We start from the raw sequence: 15,729 nt of genomic DNA, 5'->3' as shown, positions 1-15,729 counted from the left end.
CACTCTCCCCCCGCGCACCTGCATTCGTGAGCGTTGACCCTGTGCCAGTATGGAAACAGCAGTTGCACCATGCATGTGAGGTATCGCCACGAACGTCAGATCAAGGGCAGTAATTCTAACACTAGACGTCCTCTGTAAATCTAAAATGGTAGCTTGTAAAGGCTTTTAAATCGTTGCCTATGGATATTAAAAATGTATGCAGTTTGTCGCCAATGCACGGTTTTAAAGCATGTCAGGCTTGGTATCTATTTACTTGGCATACCATCATCTTTTATATTTTACCAAATAATTGGCCAATATTTAGTGTTTTTGTGCATTAAAAGTAAAAAAAGTGTATTTAAAAAACAAATGCATTTGAAAAATCGCTGCGCGAGTACTATGTGACATAAAAAATTGCAGCACCCACCATTTTATTCATTAGGGTGTTTTCTTTAAAAAAAATGGTTGGAGTTTTAATTAATTTCCTAGCAAAAAATACTGATTCTTTTCATGTGAACGCATCAAGTTCAAGCTGCTAACCCTGACCTACAAGGCCACTCACAATGCCGCCCCGAACTACATAACTGACCTGATACCCAGATACTACCCTACCCGTGCCCTCCGCTCCTCACAGGACCTCCTGCTCTCTAGCTCTCTGGTCTCCTCCTCCCACGCCCGATTGCAGGACTTCTCTAGGACCTCCCCCATCCTCTGGAACTCCCTACCCCAATCCATCAGAATGTCACCTAACCTCCTCACCTTCAGGCGCACCCTGAAAACCCTCCTCTTCAGGGAAGCCTACCCCGACCTCACCTAACAATTAACCTCCTCCATTCCACCCACCACTCCATCCCCCACAGCCATCTCCTCCTGTGCCACCTTCCCCTTCCTCCTAGATTGTAAGCTTGAAAGAGCAGGGCCTTCGAACTCCTCGTGTAGTGTATTGTTACTGTCTTGTCTCATGTTATGTCCCCCTTGCTACTGTACAGCGCTGAGCATAACCTTTGGCGCTATATAAATACTGTATATTAATAATAATAATAATAATAATGTGAACAAAAAGTGTCAGAAAAGGCTTGGTCTTCAGGTGGTTGGTTAGAAGAGTGAATGATGTGTGGCATACACTTCTAATGCTGGGCATAAAATTCCCCCACCCCCCCAAAATGACCCCTTTTTGGAAAGTAGACACCCCAAATGATTTGCTGAGAAGCATTTTGAATCAATAGAAGAATTTATTTTTTTAACCACAAGTTCTTGGAAAATGACAAACAAAAAATTTTTTTTTTACTTAAAATTGTCATTTAAATGATTTATTGCTCACAAATGCCATGGGTATATGTAGAATTACTCCCCAAAATACATTCTGCTACTTCTCCCGAGTATGGGGGTACCACATGTGAGAGACGTTTTGGCAGTCTAGCCAAGTACAGGACCCCAAAATCCAATAAGCACCTTCAGGCTTTTAAAGGGCTTTATTTCCTCATTACACTTCCTGACTACCTATCACAGTTTCGGAGGCCCAGAAATGCCAGGATAGCACCAAACCCCCCCCCCAAATGACCACTTTTTGTAAAGTAGACACCCCAAGGAATTTGATAAGAAGCATGGTGAGTATTTTGCAGATCTCATTTGTTGCCACAAATTTTTGGAAAATGAAGAAAAAAAACAAAAAAAACCTTATTTTTTCTTTCAAAACCTTGTGAGAAAAAATTAGATCTGCAAAATACTCACCATGCCTCTTTTTAAATTCCCTGGGGTGTTGACTTTCCAAAAAAGGGGTAATTTGGGGGGGTTTGGTGCTATCCTGGCATTTCACGGCATTCGAAACTGCGATAGGTAGTGAAGAAGTGAAATGAGGAAGTTACGCACCTTCAAGCTTTCAACGTGGTCATTGGATTTCAAGCTCCTGTATGTAGCTTGGCTCCCAAAAAGTCTCACATATGTGGTATCCCCATACTCGGTAGAAGTAGCAGAATGTATTTTAGGGTGTAATTCCACATATTCCCATGGTTTGTGTGAGAAATATATCATTTAAATGACAACTTCGCATAAAAAAAAAAATTTGTAATTTTCCAGAAACTTGTGGAAAAAAAGAAATCTCAATATGCCTCTCAGCAGATAGCTTAGGGTTTCTACTTTCCGAAAAGGGGTCATTTGGGGGTGTTTGTACTATCCGGGAATTTTAGCACCTCAAGAAATGTGATGAGCAGTCAGAAAGTAAAAATTCCATTATCTATACCATAGTTTGTAGATGCTATGACTTTCACACAAAGCAATCAATATACACTTATTGGGAGTTTTTTTAACCAAAAACATGTAGCAGAATACATTTTGCCCTAAATTTATGATGAAAATTTAGTTTTTTTGGATATTTTTTATGACAGAAATTAGAAAATATTGCGTTTTTTTTCCAAAAAGTTTTTTCCTCAAAACTTTTTTTTGTTTATAGCGCCAAAAAGAAAAAGCGCACAGGTGATCAAATACCACCAAAAGAAAGCTCTAGTTGCGTGAAAAAAAGACATAAATTTAATTTATGTACTGTGTTGCATGACCACGCAATTGTCAGTTAAACTAGTGCATAGTTTGTAGACGTTATACCTTTCACATAAAGCAATCAATATACACTTATTAGGATTTTTTTTTTTTACTAAAAACATGTAGCAGAATACATTTTGGTCTAAATTTATAACTAACTTTGAGTTTACTATATATTTTTTATAACCAAAAAATATGTTTTTTCTTCAAAATTTTTGGTCTTTTTTTGTTTACAGCGTAAAAAATAAAAAGCGCACAGGTGATCAAATACCACCAAAAGAAAGCTCTATTTGTGTGAAAAAGGACATAAATTTTGTTTGGGTACAGCATTGCATGACAGCACAATCATCAGTTGAATTAGTGCAGCGCCGAGTAGCAAAAAGAGGCCTGATCATTAAGGGGGGTAAATCCTCTAGAGGGCAAGTGGTTAAGGTAAAATCCTTATGTCGTTAGAACCACTTTAATTTACAATAGGGACAGTACACTAAATATAGTGATGACTTTCTGTTACAGTTACCATGAATTATAGTCATCTTTGTGTGTATGGTACAGATTATCCCATTTGCTGTATGTACACATTTCCATTGCCGCTGTGACCTACTATTAAATACACATTCAGCATAAGAACGCTGAATGGACAGAATTAGACATTTGTTATCGGTTTATACCGTTGTTATATAATTTTGAAAATACAAATTTTTCCTTAAAAAAAAAAAAAAATTATGGCCCTGGACTGTTACATTCATAGCTTCCTCAAAAGCCAGAGAAAATTATTCAAACTGAACCACCCCTTTACTGCAGTTATTCTCAAACTCTGCGCTATGGCATCAAGTCTGATAGCAAGAGAATTTAATGATAAAGAGTAATCAATACACATTGCAAGGATTGTACCAAAAAAATGGTTTGTCTGTCCATGTTCTGTGCAGACCGATTCCAAAAAGCGAGGGTCTGCTTCAATAATCACTGGGTACATGCTCAATGTTCTGATGAGAAACGTTTCCGTGTCTGCATCCGTTTAGAAATAATAGCAATTAACGCTTCGGGAGTAGCTCACCAAAACTTAAATGTTCTCTTTAAAGGATTCCTAAAATCTGACTATCTTAGTGCAAACCTCTGGGAAAATCAATGAACCCATCGCACAAAAAGTGTAAATTTTTGCCATAGTTTTTCGCAGCTGCATGTTTTCAGTGACGAAAATTAAACGAAAATCGGAAGTGATAAAATATGATGAAAATCAATTCCAATTTTCTGTTAGTGGATCACAACCTCCAGTACATTTTAGTCGACTAAAATCTAAAGGGTTTTGTTAAATTGTAATGCATTATTTAGGCATTTCTCCAGAAATTCGAAACTCATTATAAACTCTAGTAAAAATCGAATAACATATTATTTACAGACACAGATTTAGCCATTGTAATATACAACGTCTTTATAAATAAAACCAAATTTCATAAACAAAATATTGCTTTTTGACAATCATAAGTGCAACTTTAAAATATAAAAACAAAGCAAAAAAAAGAAAAAAAACTGTAAACTCTATTGGCTGTAATGCCAGGCTGCAAGTGGAAAGTAGGGATGGAGATGTAAAAGGGAGTGAGGAAATGCACAAGGCAGGGTGTGTTATACTTTGTGGATGGGGAGGTGACCTGCAAGTGCGGATGGGGAAGTGAATAGGAGTAAATGATTACAATGGGCAGAGAAGTGGAAGGTCTAGGAAGGCTGTTATTTTACACAGTGCTAAGCACTGCTACTTTTCTAGGAGGAGAAACACTCACCACATCACATCAAGATAGACACGAATCCGTTAGAGGAATTCCTCTTCTGTGGTTTGCAGGGCATTGTTCCAGAACTCCCAGGCAGCAGGCAGACAGAGCGAGCCTGCGTCTCTCAGCCAACAGAATACTAGGGATTCTAGTCGACTAAAATACGACTAAAACAATTCAGACTACTGGAGATTTTAGTCGACTAAAATATGACTAAAACAATTCAGATGACTAACATATGACTAGAACTATAATGGCATTTTAGTCAAAAGACTATGACTAAATCGAAATTTGACATAAAAATTAACAGTGCACACAAGCAAGAAATTATATTTTTGGAGGAAGCTGTACACCAACAATGCACAGAATTCCTCCAGGTTGCCATATTGCATTAAGTTTTAAAGACAATTACAGCATTACAGATTGAAATGGGAAAGTATTTTAACACATTACTACAAGTTAGTATAAGTTAATATTGCTTGTCTAGCAATTGCATATGCATTTTTTATTTTCTATATTTTTTCCCATGAAGGTGGAGTTACTCTTAAAAAAAAAAAAAAAAAAAACCACAGCGCTTTTGATGTAATAAAATTTGCTTGGAGAATGTTAAAGGGACCTAGGATTAAGTAATTTAGATATACTGAGTTATGTTTCCACCTTCAGAAAATTAAACAGTACCAAACAATAACTGTAAGACAGCCTCATATATCCCCTACTCCCATCTCGCTCCAGTTTTGTAGCAAAGCATTAGTAGGAGTGGATTATAAGAACAGAAGGAAGGGACATGGGTCCCTTAATGTATTACAAGAAAAGGATTTTACGACAAGGCAATATGTTCTTAATCAAACCTTAAGGGACACAGGATGAAGTAGCTTAGTTACACTAGGCTGTCCAAAAGCAGTAGGCAACACAGAAAACAGAACGCTGACATGCCCACATTAAACCCCAACACAACAGGTTAACAGAGGGGAGGGGGGGCTCAACTTCGTTCTGCAGTCCTGTGACCCATATTCAGCCGACAGCGGGCTAAAGTCCACTGTTTGCTGACATCACTCAGCCAGTCCAGGCTCTGGAGAAATCCCAACTTTAAAGTTGGGATCCACCCAGATGCATGCACTAATAAGTATTTGCTCTGATTTGCCTTTATATTGATTTTTGGGTGTGGGTTCCTCAATCACATCCAGCCTTCTCATTATACTGTAAAGTGCTATTTGCTATAAGAATGAATTACTAAATAATGGTAGTTATTTATTCTTTTGACTACTAGAATGAAGTCTCTCTGTGCCACCCTGCATATGTAGAACAATACAATTACCAGCAGCTAGCACAAATCTGGTCTATGTACTCTGAGAATAAGCGGAGCCCAATATTGCTATGAAAAAGTGCCAACTACAGCATGCGAGACTCCGTAGATCATTCGGAGAGCAAATGGCAACAGCATTTGATACTGGCTGTTGCATATGAACAACTAAAGAGGCGCTGTGTTGGCTCCCACTAACATCATCCAATGTAAGATTAGCTATATACCTAAAGAGAATGTCTTAAACCCTCTACTGAGTGTGTGCAACTAACTGGTCGTGTGTGTTGCTATGGTTATGTGGTGATTTTTTTATAGCTTAAGATATGTGACATGAGAAGATTCTATTACCAGGAAACCAAGTTAAGTAGCTGATTAGTAAATTTATGCATCACATACACTCACCAGCTACTTGTACAGTTGTGTGGTAACACAAATTGCTAATCAGCCACTCACATGGCAGCAACTCTATGCATTTAGGCATCTAGACATGGTGAAGACAACTTGCTGAAGTTCAAACTGAGCATCAGAATGGGGAAGAATAGGGATTTAAGTAATTTTGAACGTATGGCTTTAATCACTTCCTTGGCATGTACCGCAAAAGAACCTATTAGACCAAGCAAAACATGTTTTGCAGAAGTCTGTTAATTCAAGTTTAAAGGAACAGCTGTAATATTGTCAGCTGTGATTTTAAGAAGAGATTTGTAAAACATGAGCTGCTAGTGGTCCCCAAGGACAGATTTGGGAAACACTGAATCATACACAATAATTTGCTGATATACTGTATATGTAAATTTTGTTGAAATTATTGCAGATCCTATGTAGTAATAATAAAGAAAGACACATGCTAATTTAATTTGACACAGCCTCAATTATCTCAATTTCTCATAGGTATTGGAGGCAACACTTTTACATAGAGCAACTTTGTTTCATGGTATAATGTGCCTTTAATTTAATGCAACCTGATCTACTATTTAGGCAACTGTATAGGATTTCATAAGAATTAGAGAAAGTTGTCTGAAATCTGTAGAAACAAAGCATTCTCACCTCATACTGCTGTGGAAAGGAGCGAATGGATGGGAGCGGTCGGATGGGAACCCACTTCTTTTTGGACTTGGACATTATAAGCAATACACGTTTATCTTTTGTCCAGCTGTGAACGATCATGGGACATGAATGAGAGATAAACAAGGCGTAAAGAAGAGTTTCATAAAGCAGATAAATGCTTAAAAATGCATTACACGAGTCGTTAAAAACTTTTCACACCAATCTCTGCAAAACAGCAAACTATAAATATTGTTAAACCTTCTTGACTCATCATGGGTGGAACCCATGATCAATGATGTGATCCTATGAAAGTACCAATCATACCACATGGCAAACCTCAGTTAAGCATACACTCCCCTCAATGTGACTAGTCGTTCAAGGACTGAGTAAAGAATAGTTGGAGGGTGAGTAGAAAACCCATATGTGCAATAAACCAGAAGTTTGGAGACTGCAGCATGGAACAAAGCAGCAGACAGACAGAGGTAAGGAAACTTGACAGCAGGAATTTTGTATACTCTGCTTCTCCCACAGATTTTATTTACTGCTTTAACATTTAATCTTCACCTATATAAACTGTAACACACAAAGGAGAACCAATGACAAATGAAATACAATGGTTGCCATTATTCTTGACCTTTAACGAAAAAAAACCTGTACAAGATTCATTCCCAATGTATATACTTGTCCCAAGTCAGTTACTCAAATTACAAAAGCCAAAACATAGTTACATCATTTATAATGTTTAAGAGAAGAGAAAAAAAAAAAACACTGGTCTATCCACTTCAACCTATGTACTGTATGTGTGATTTTTATACTCTAACAATTCCCAGTGCCCTGTATATTCTGCTTCCAGAGTAAGACATCAAAGTTTTTTTTAAGTTGTTGACACTCTCAGCTAGTACCACTTCCAGGGGGATGGAGTTCGACATTTTAACTGCTCTAAGAGTGAAAAACCATTTCTGCTATCTAAGGGTAAACCTCCTTACTTCTAACCTCAAATTGTCGCTGAGTGTCCTATTGTGAGGCCTTGAAGTAAACCATGTATTACTGTTATTGAAGTCACCTATACTTGTGCATTATAATAATGTCCCCTTCTGCATAGTGAATAACTAATCTTATGTAAATCGATCCTCATAGCTGAGGTCCTCCATCCCACTTATTAATTCAATTGCCCGTTGCTGAACTCTATCTAATTCAATAACGTCTTTCCTGAGGAATGGCGACCAAAACTGAACTGCATATTCAAAATCAGGTGTTTTGCAAAGGGGTAAAATTGATTTATTTTTTGATGTATGTCCTTTTAATGCATTACATTATTCTGCTAGCTTTGTTAGCTGCAGCTCAGCATTACATGCTATTGCTAAATCTGATCTACAAGCACTCCCAAATTCTTTTCCATCACTGATTCACCAAGTAATATACACTACTTTAAAGGAACACTTTTTAATCAGAGTACAGCATCAAGTCAATTAAACTCCTGGGATATTGATCTGGTCAGTTAAGGTAATCAGTTTCAGCTGCTTTGGTGTTGATGAAATTAACAGGCGCACTAGATGAGCAATAATTAGATGATCCCCAAAATAGGAATGGTTTTACAGGGGGAAGCCACTGACTGTTTTTTTCCCTACTCATTTTTTCTGACTTTTTCACTAGTTTTGCATTTGACAAGGGTCAGTGTCACTACAGGCAACATAAGGCGATATCTGGACCCTACAGAGGTTGCACAGGCAGTCCAACTCCTCCAGCATGGCACATCAATACGTGCCATTGCCAGAAGGTTTGCTGTGTCTCCAACACAGTCTCAAGAACATGGAGGAGATTTCAGGAGACAGGCAGTTACTTTAGGAGAGCTGGACAGGGCCGTAGAAGGTCCTTAACCCGTAAGCAGGACTGGTATATGCTCCTTTGTGCAAGGAAGAACAGGATGAGCACTACCAGAGCCCTACAAAATGACCTCCAGCAGGCCACTGGTGTGAATGTCTGACCAAACAATCACAAACAGACTTCATGAGGGTGGCCTGAGGGCCCAACATCCTCATCCGGCACCAAAGAGCTTGATTGGCATTTGCCACTGAACACCAGAATTGGCTGGTTTGCAACTGGTGCCCTGTGCATTTCACAGATGAGAGCAGGTTCACCCTCAGCACATGTGACAGATGTGAAATGGTCTGGAGAAGCTGTGGAGAATGTTATACTGTCTGTAACATCATTCAACATGACCGTTTTGGTGGTGGGTCAGTGATGGTCTAGGGAGGCATATCTATTGGAGGGACGCACAAACCTCTAGAGGCTAGAAAATGGCACCCTGGCTGCCATTAGGTATCGGGATGAAAATCCTTGGACCCATGGTCAGACCCTATGCTGGTGCAGTGGGTTCTGGGTTCCTCCTGGTGCACGACAATACACGAGGTCATGTGTGTTGAGAGTATATAGGCAGTTCCTGGAGGATGAAGCAATTGATACAATTGAATGGCCACCACGCTCGCCTGACCTAAATCCAATAGAACACCTCTGGGGATATCATGTAGCGGTTCATCCAACACCGCCAGGATGCAAATCAGAGTGTCCAGGAGCTCAGTGATGCCCTGGTCCATATCTGAGAGGAAATACCCAAGGACACCATCCGTCATCTCATTAGGAGCATGCCCCAACATTGTCAGGCATGCATACAAGTGGGGGCCATACAAACTATTGAGTACCATTTTGAGTTGCTGCAATGAAATTTCAGCAAAATCGGCTAGCCTGTTGAATCATTTTTTCACTTTGATTTTCGGGGTGTCTTTGAATTCAGTCCTCTGGTTACCCCATCATTTGATGTAAATGAAAATGATCAACCTACAGTCTATATCAATATAGATATCCAGTATGCTATTTTTCCCCATTGAGATCTAATATGTTTTCAAAGTGTTCCTTTACTTTTTTTGAGCAGTGTATTTTTGGCACCTAGGTGCATAACTTTACATTTCTGTACATTGAACCTCATCTACCATGGAGCTGTCCAACACACTACTTTGTCAAGGACATCTTGTAATGATGCTATATACTGTAGCCAAGTTATTTCGCTGCATAATTTGGTACCATCCGCAAATACTGAATTTGATTCCAATCTCTAGATCATTAAACAAATTGAACAGCATTGGCCCCAAGACAGAACCCTGGGGGCACACCACTCACAACGTTTGACCATATGAGAAGTGAAGGAGTCGTTTATCACTACTCTCTGGACCCATTCATGTAATGCCTTGGCAGAGAAACTAAGTCTACTGAACTTCCACCATTCAGTTTCTCACCTACTTCCTTGCTGAACAATAACAGGTTGGTGTGAAAAGACATTTCTGTATAGAATCCCTCAAATACCTTACATAATATTGATGTTAGGCTGACTGGTCTGTAGTTTTCCAATATACATCTCAAACCTTTATGTAAATTGGTACTATATCTGTTTTTGCTCTAAGTCAAATCAATTGGTACCATTCCAGTCAGTAGGGTATCTTAAAAAATTAAAAATAGAGGGTTAGCTATAACGAAGCTAAGCTCCCTAAGGACTTGTGGGTGCAAGCCATCTGAACCTAAAGTTTATATTAAGTTCCTCTAGTCTCTCTCTCACTTGGTTTTCAGTCAACCATAGAGCTGCCTTTGGTAAACCAACATTAATAGTACTGTAAAGACAATCAAATCCATCTTTTCCATTTGTAAAAACTGATGAGAAAAATTATTTATAAACATCTATCTTCTCCCCATCATCTGTGACCAGCCACCCATGTTCATCTTGTTATGGGACCTATCTGTTCTTTCATAAGTGTTTCACTATTGATATACTTAACCACCTCCCGGCTGCCATATAGTAATATGACGGGTGGTTCTCAAGGTGGCTCTCTCGTTCTGGGAGGACGTCATATGATGTCGGCTTGGTCATGTGATCAGCTGTGTCCAATCACAGCTGATCACATGTAAACAGGGAAATGTCGGTTATCGGCATTTCTCTCCTCTCGAGCCGTCACGCTGACAGCTCGAGAGGTGAGGAGAGCCGGTAATCGGCATTCCGCGGAGGGGACATCTGCACTGATCATCAGAGCACTGATGATCAGTGTGCCCTGATGATCAGTGTAGCCCCAGCAGTGCCACCTGTCAGTGTCCATCAGTGCCAGCTGTCAGTGCTCGCCAGTGCCACATCAATGCCACACATCAGTGCCTACCAGTGCACATCAATGCCACATATCACTGCTCATCTGAGCTGCCTTTCAGTGTCACCCATCAGTGCGCATCAGTGCCGCCTATCAGTGCGCATCAGTGCCGCCTATCAGTGCGCATCAGTGCCGCCTATCAGTGCGCATCAGTGCCGCCTATCAGTGCGCATCAGTGCCTGTCAGTGCCGCCTATCAGTGCCCGTCAGTGCCGCCTATCAGTGCCCGTCAGTGCCGCCTATCAGTGCCAGTCACTACCGCCTAACAGTGCCTATCAGTGCCGCCTATCAGTGCCATATATTAGTGCTGCCTTTCAGTGCCCATCAGTGCCACGTACCAGTGCCTCCTCATCAGTGCCACCTATCAGTGCCCAACACTGCAGCCTCATGAGCGCACATCAGTGAAGGAGAAAAATCACTTATTTACAAAATTTTATAACAAAAGCTAAGAAACTTTTTTTTTCAAAATTTTCAGTGGTTTTTGGTTTAAGAAAAAATAAACTCAGAGTTGATTAAATACCACCAAAATAAAGCTCTATCTGTCACAAAAAAATATTAAAAATTTCATATGGGTACAGTGTTGCATGACCGCGCAATTGTCAAAGTGAAACAGCGCTGAAAGCTGGAAATTGGCCTGGGCAGGAAGGGGGTTTAAGTGCCCTGTAGGTTTGCGGTTAAAAACATTTTTGAGATTTGCTTTATTTGCTGTTGCAATGTGTTTCTCTTTTTTAGCTACCCTGATTGCTCCCTTGCATTTACTGTTGCATTTGTTTTGTAAATGTGCAATACTGAGGTGTCTCTTCTACTGTGTGCTTTTTAAAGTCCTGTTTTTTTCTCATTTGTTTACTTTTTTACCCTAGAAGCCACACAGGCTTTAATTGTGTTTCTCTTCATGCCTGTTACCCCATAGAACACAATGACTAATGGACTTGTTTAATTCATCTTTAAAACACTCCCACTTGCCATTGTGTTCTGTTTTGTAAATATTTGGTCTCATTGAATGTCCTGCAGTAAGAATTGCAGCTTTTTGGAATTAGAGTTCTTGACATGCTTCTTGTTCCTGTAAATGATGGCATGTAATTACACCACGATCACCATTTTCTAAGTTATCTCTAACACATCTGTACTAAGCTCTGTGCTCTGTATTGTTTGAACTGAATAAATGCAACAGGGTATTTTTCCTTGTTGGGGCTTCCACCATCTATTCTTTGATATTGTCTTGCGATACATTTAGGAAATGGCAAGCCTTTCTTGACTATGCAGTTACATTTGCCCAATCATTATCAGGATAATTAAAATCACCCATAACAACACTGCCCTGATTTATAGTCATTTCAGTCTGTGAAAGGTGCTAAGACTCTTCATTATCCTTTATATTAGGGGCCTGTAACATACTACAATAAATAATTCACTATTTGCTGCACTCTTATGGAGCTCCAGCCATAATGACTCTGCACAATTACAGTTCTCCTTTGTGAGATAATCTCTTAAACTCACGATTAGATCGCTCTTCACATACATACCCCTCCACCTTTTTCTGCCAATTTCGGCCCTCTGAAATAGTGTTCCCCTAATATTTGAAGCCCAGCCATGTGAGCTGTCCAACCAGTTCAACATCAGTAGGAGAAAAAGGTAAATAGCATTCTCTAAGGAAGCCAGCAACTGTACATTTATCTCATGGCTAGTGTACTTTAACTACTAGAAGAGTTGCTAAAGTCTGCCTTAGAGTAAAGGGAGCCACTACACTCCAGAGTTCTTGAAACCACAAGTCCAAACTAATACTTTAAAAGGAGATAAAGGGGAGCTAAGGGGGTAACTTTATAAGTCCTGACACGCATTGGCTTGTTTTCTTGGACTTTTATATTCAGATCACACGTTTCTACTACTCCCTCTATGGCAGTCTGTCCAAGAGACAGATCTGCCTCCTTCTAGAGACAAGATAACTCCCACTATCAACCCCTTCCTCGTCTTCTGTCTCTTCAATGAAGCAATACCAGGAAATAACAAAGATTGGGGCTATTATACCAAACCATCATCCCTCTGATTCTTACCTCAAAGGACAATGCCAAAATTGTGTAAGTTCTATGGGCAGGAGTGACAGAGATATCATGTCCAGATGCCTAGCATTGACAGATGGGCAACTAATCAGTGACCTAAGGAAGGAGCTGGTTAGCTCATTTGGTTCCTCCCTAAGCATAAAGCAAACATCTGCTGGGTCCACTGCCACTGCTGTAGTCTTATAGGTCAAGCATGGGCACATGTAGTTGTTACACTATATTCTGATCTGTTTTTATGCTGGAGATTTTAGTGTGTATACTCATTTCATGTTTACAGGATGGCAATGAGGACAAAAAAAAAACAGAATTTAAATAAATATTGTGGAATGTGTTCCAAAAAGCTGTTGGTTTCATAATTAGGAGGGCTCCACCTATTTAAAAGAGATGTTTACAAATTTTCCAAATGGAAATGAGACATGCCTATAAAAGGAATTTGAAGACTTAATTCCTAGGTTGCCAACCCAGTATCAACCCAAAACATTCCCCTTTCAGTCTCCCAGGCTCCCTCTACTGCTGCTCCAGTCTCTCCTGTGCATCCCACTAATCTAATTTGGATGACCATGAATAGTTTAAAAAAGGTTCCCAAGGACTCAAATTATTTATTTTAATATATATGGGTGGCAAATAAAAAGTATTATACTGCATAACAGAGAAAATTAAGGCATTAAAAATTAATACACTAAACATCAAATTTACAGTTAAAATATTTTACTTTATTATAAATATACTGTATCCCCCTAAAAATGGAGTACGAAAAAGAAACATTATGAGAGAGGGGGACTCACTCTAAATTCAGTAAGATTTGTGACCCTTGGCTTCAGACTCCAGGTTTGCCCCCTTTAGCTCTTGTATCCCTGAGTATACTGCAATGTTAGTAGTTTTGTGGTCTTGACCCTTGCTTGGAGATATATGGGTATCACAACACCAGACTTATATGACACCACTAATGGTAGAGGGACCCGAAATGTTGCGGACATAATTTAGGCACTTTACCCATGGGCAAGACATGATGTGGGTCAGTACACTATTTCATTGACCATAGGAATTCGCAAATTAAGTTAGAAAGGTAATGTGATTGTAACACGTTTTATTGCTACATGATACCAGAGATGTAATAGAGTACTGATTTGATACCATATCTAGCTCGGACTTTACTATATCTATGTGCAAATAAGGATATTAGAGTTCATGTACACTGCAGCTGATAAACTCAAATTCAAGAGCTTTTCTGTGTTTTTTTCAGCAGCCCCTGAACTCTTCCTAATGTTTCCTATGCGTCCATGTACATTATGTCGTTTACAGTCGTTTAAAGGCAGTTGAGTTTACAGTCGTTTTTTTTGAACGCACCAAACTTGCGTTCAGGAGTAGATTTTATCAGTGTTTCAAACGCTTGTAAACGTGGCTAACCGACTGGTCCATATCCAGCGCACAATTCACTAAGCAACATCCTACCGCATCCGAGTATGCAGAACGATACCGCATAGCATTTAAAAAAAAAAAAAAAAAATTTGAATCCACAAAAAAAGGCTACTAAAATACTGCATGATTTTATAAAGTCATGCAGAATTTTAGTAGTGAAAAGCATACATCATGTTTCAGCTGTCAGTGGGGTTCCCACTGACAGCTGTATGTAAAAGAAAGAATTGCTGGCAATTAAAAAATAATTTAAAAAAAATGGCGTGGGGTCACCCCTCCCATCCATAACCAAGCCCTTCGGGTCTGGTATGGATTTGAGGGGAAGCCCCACACCAAAAAAAACAAACAAAAATGTTGTGGGGTTTCCCCACCCCCAATATCCATACCAGACCCTTATCCAAGCATGCAGCCGGCAGGTCAGGAAGGGGGAGGGGGGACGAGAGTGAGCGCAAGCGCCCCCCCCCCCTTATTGTAATCTGGAAGCCCCCTTTAGCTCCTAGATCCCAGTTTCCCCCCCCCCCCGCATGAATGAGTATGGGGTAAATGGTACCACTACCCAGTTACAAAAAAAGCTGTAGTGTGAAAAAGGACAAGAGTCATTCTATGTCAAGTTCTTTAATAAAAGAATGTCCCCCAAAGTAGACCTGCATGCTCGGATAAGGGTCTGGTATGAATTTTGGGGGGAACCCCGCTCCATTTTTTTTTTTTTAATTTTGGTGTGGGGCTTCCCCACAAAATCCATACCAGGGCTTGGTATGGATGGGAGGGGGGACCCCACACAATTTTTTTATTATTTTTTTTTATTGCCGGCAATTCTTTCTTTTACATTCAGCTGAAAGTGGGAATCCCACTGACAACTGAAACATTAATGCATGCTTTTCACTACTAAAATACCACATGATTTGATGAAATAACTCATGCGGTATTTTAGTAGCCTTTTTTAGTGAATTTACTATTTTTCAGTGCATTCTGGGCATTTGGGAGGGTCTCCTGAGGTTATCTTTTAAAAATGCTTCTAAATGCAAACATGCATAAACACAGCTAAACGTGTTATGCAAACGCAGCTGAATTGACTTTTTTAACCTATGTTTTCCAGCAGTCAGTTTCTATTTTCCCTTTGAACCCAGGTAGGTATAGGTCTTTTAAGGCTCCATTCTCCTCCTCACTTTGCTACAGAGGACTCCACCTTCTTATCCATCATATCCTCCGCTCATGTGAACAAAATGCTCAACATAGTGTAGAATTTAAATACTGTAATATTTATTTAAAACAAAGGAGTTCACTCACATTAAAAAGTGTTCTGCTGGGACACTACATTAGAAAAGCCTGTAACCTGTCACTTACGGTATGCTCAGAGGATTCACAAGATGGCTACTCATAAACTTCCGGTACTGCGGCTTGAAATCATTGGCCCACCCTATGCATTACATCACAACACGTGACTTCATCAGG

General features: G+C 39.6%; 1 protein-coding gene across 1 annotated transcript in view; it reads right to left on the bottom strand.

The window, feature by feature from the left end:
* The window catches only part of ZC3H7B (zinc finger CCCH-type containing 7B), a 315,279-nt gene that overhangs the window by 67,815 nt on the left and 231,735 nt on the right, over positions 1-15,729 (bottom strand). Inside the window, exon 19 of the mRNA XM_089674226.1 lies at positions 6,622-6,727. Within this exon, the coding sequence (XP_089530352.1) occupies positions 6,622-6,727 (106 nt within the window). The remainder of the gene's footprint in view (positions 1-6,621; positions 6,728-15,729) is intronic.

The sequence above is a fragment of the Staurois parvus genome, unplaced genomic scaffold (genome assembly GCF_062004578.1).
Source record: "Staurois parvus isolate SC_StPar_1 unplaced genomic scaffold, SC_StPar_1.0 ptg000149l, whole genome shotgun sequence".
Taxonomy (NCBI): Eukaryota; Metazoa; Chordata; class Amphibia; order Anura; family Ranidae; genus Staurois; species Staurois parvus.
Note: the sequence above shows the minus strand (reverse complement) of the source record. Positions and strands in the feature narration are given on the sequence as shown.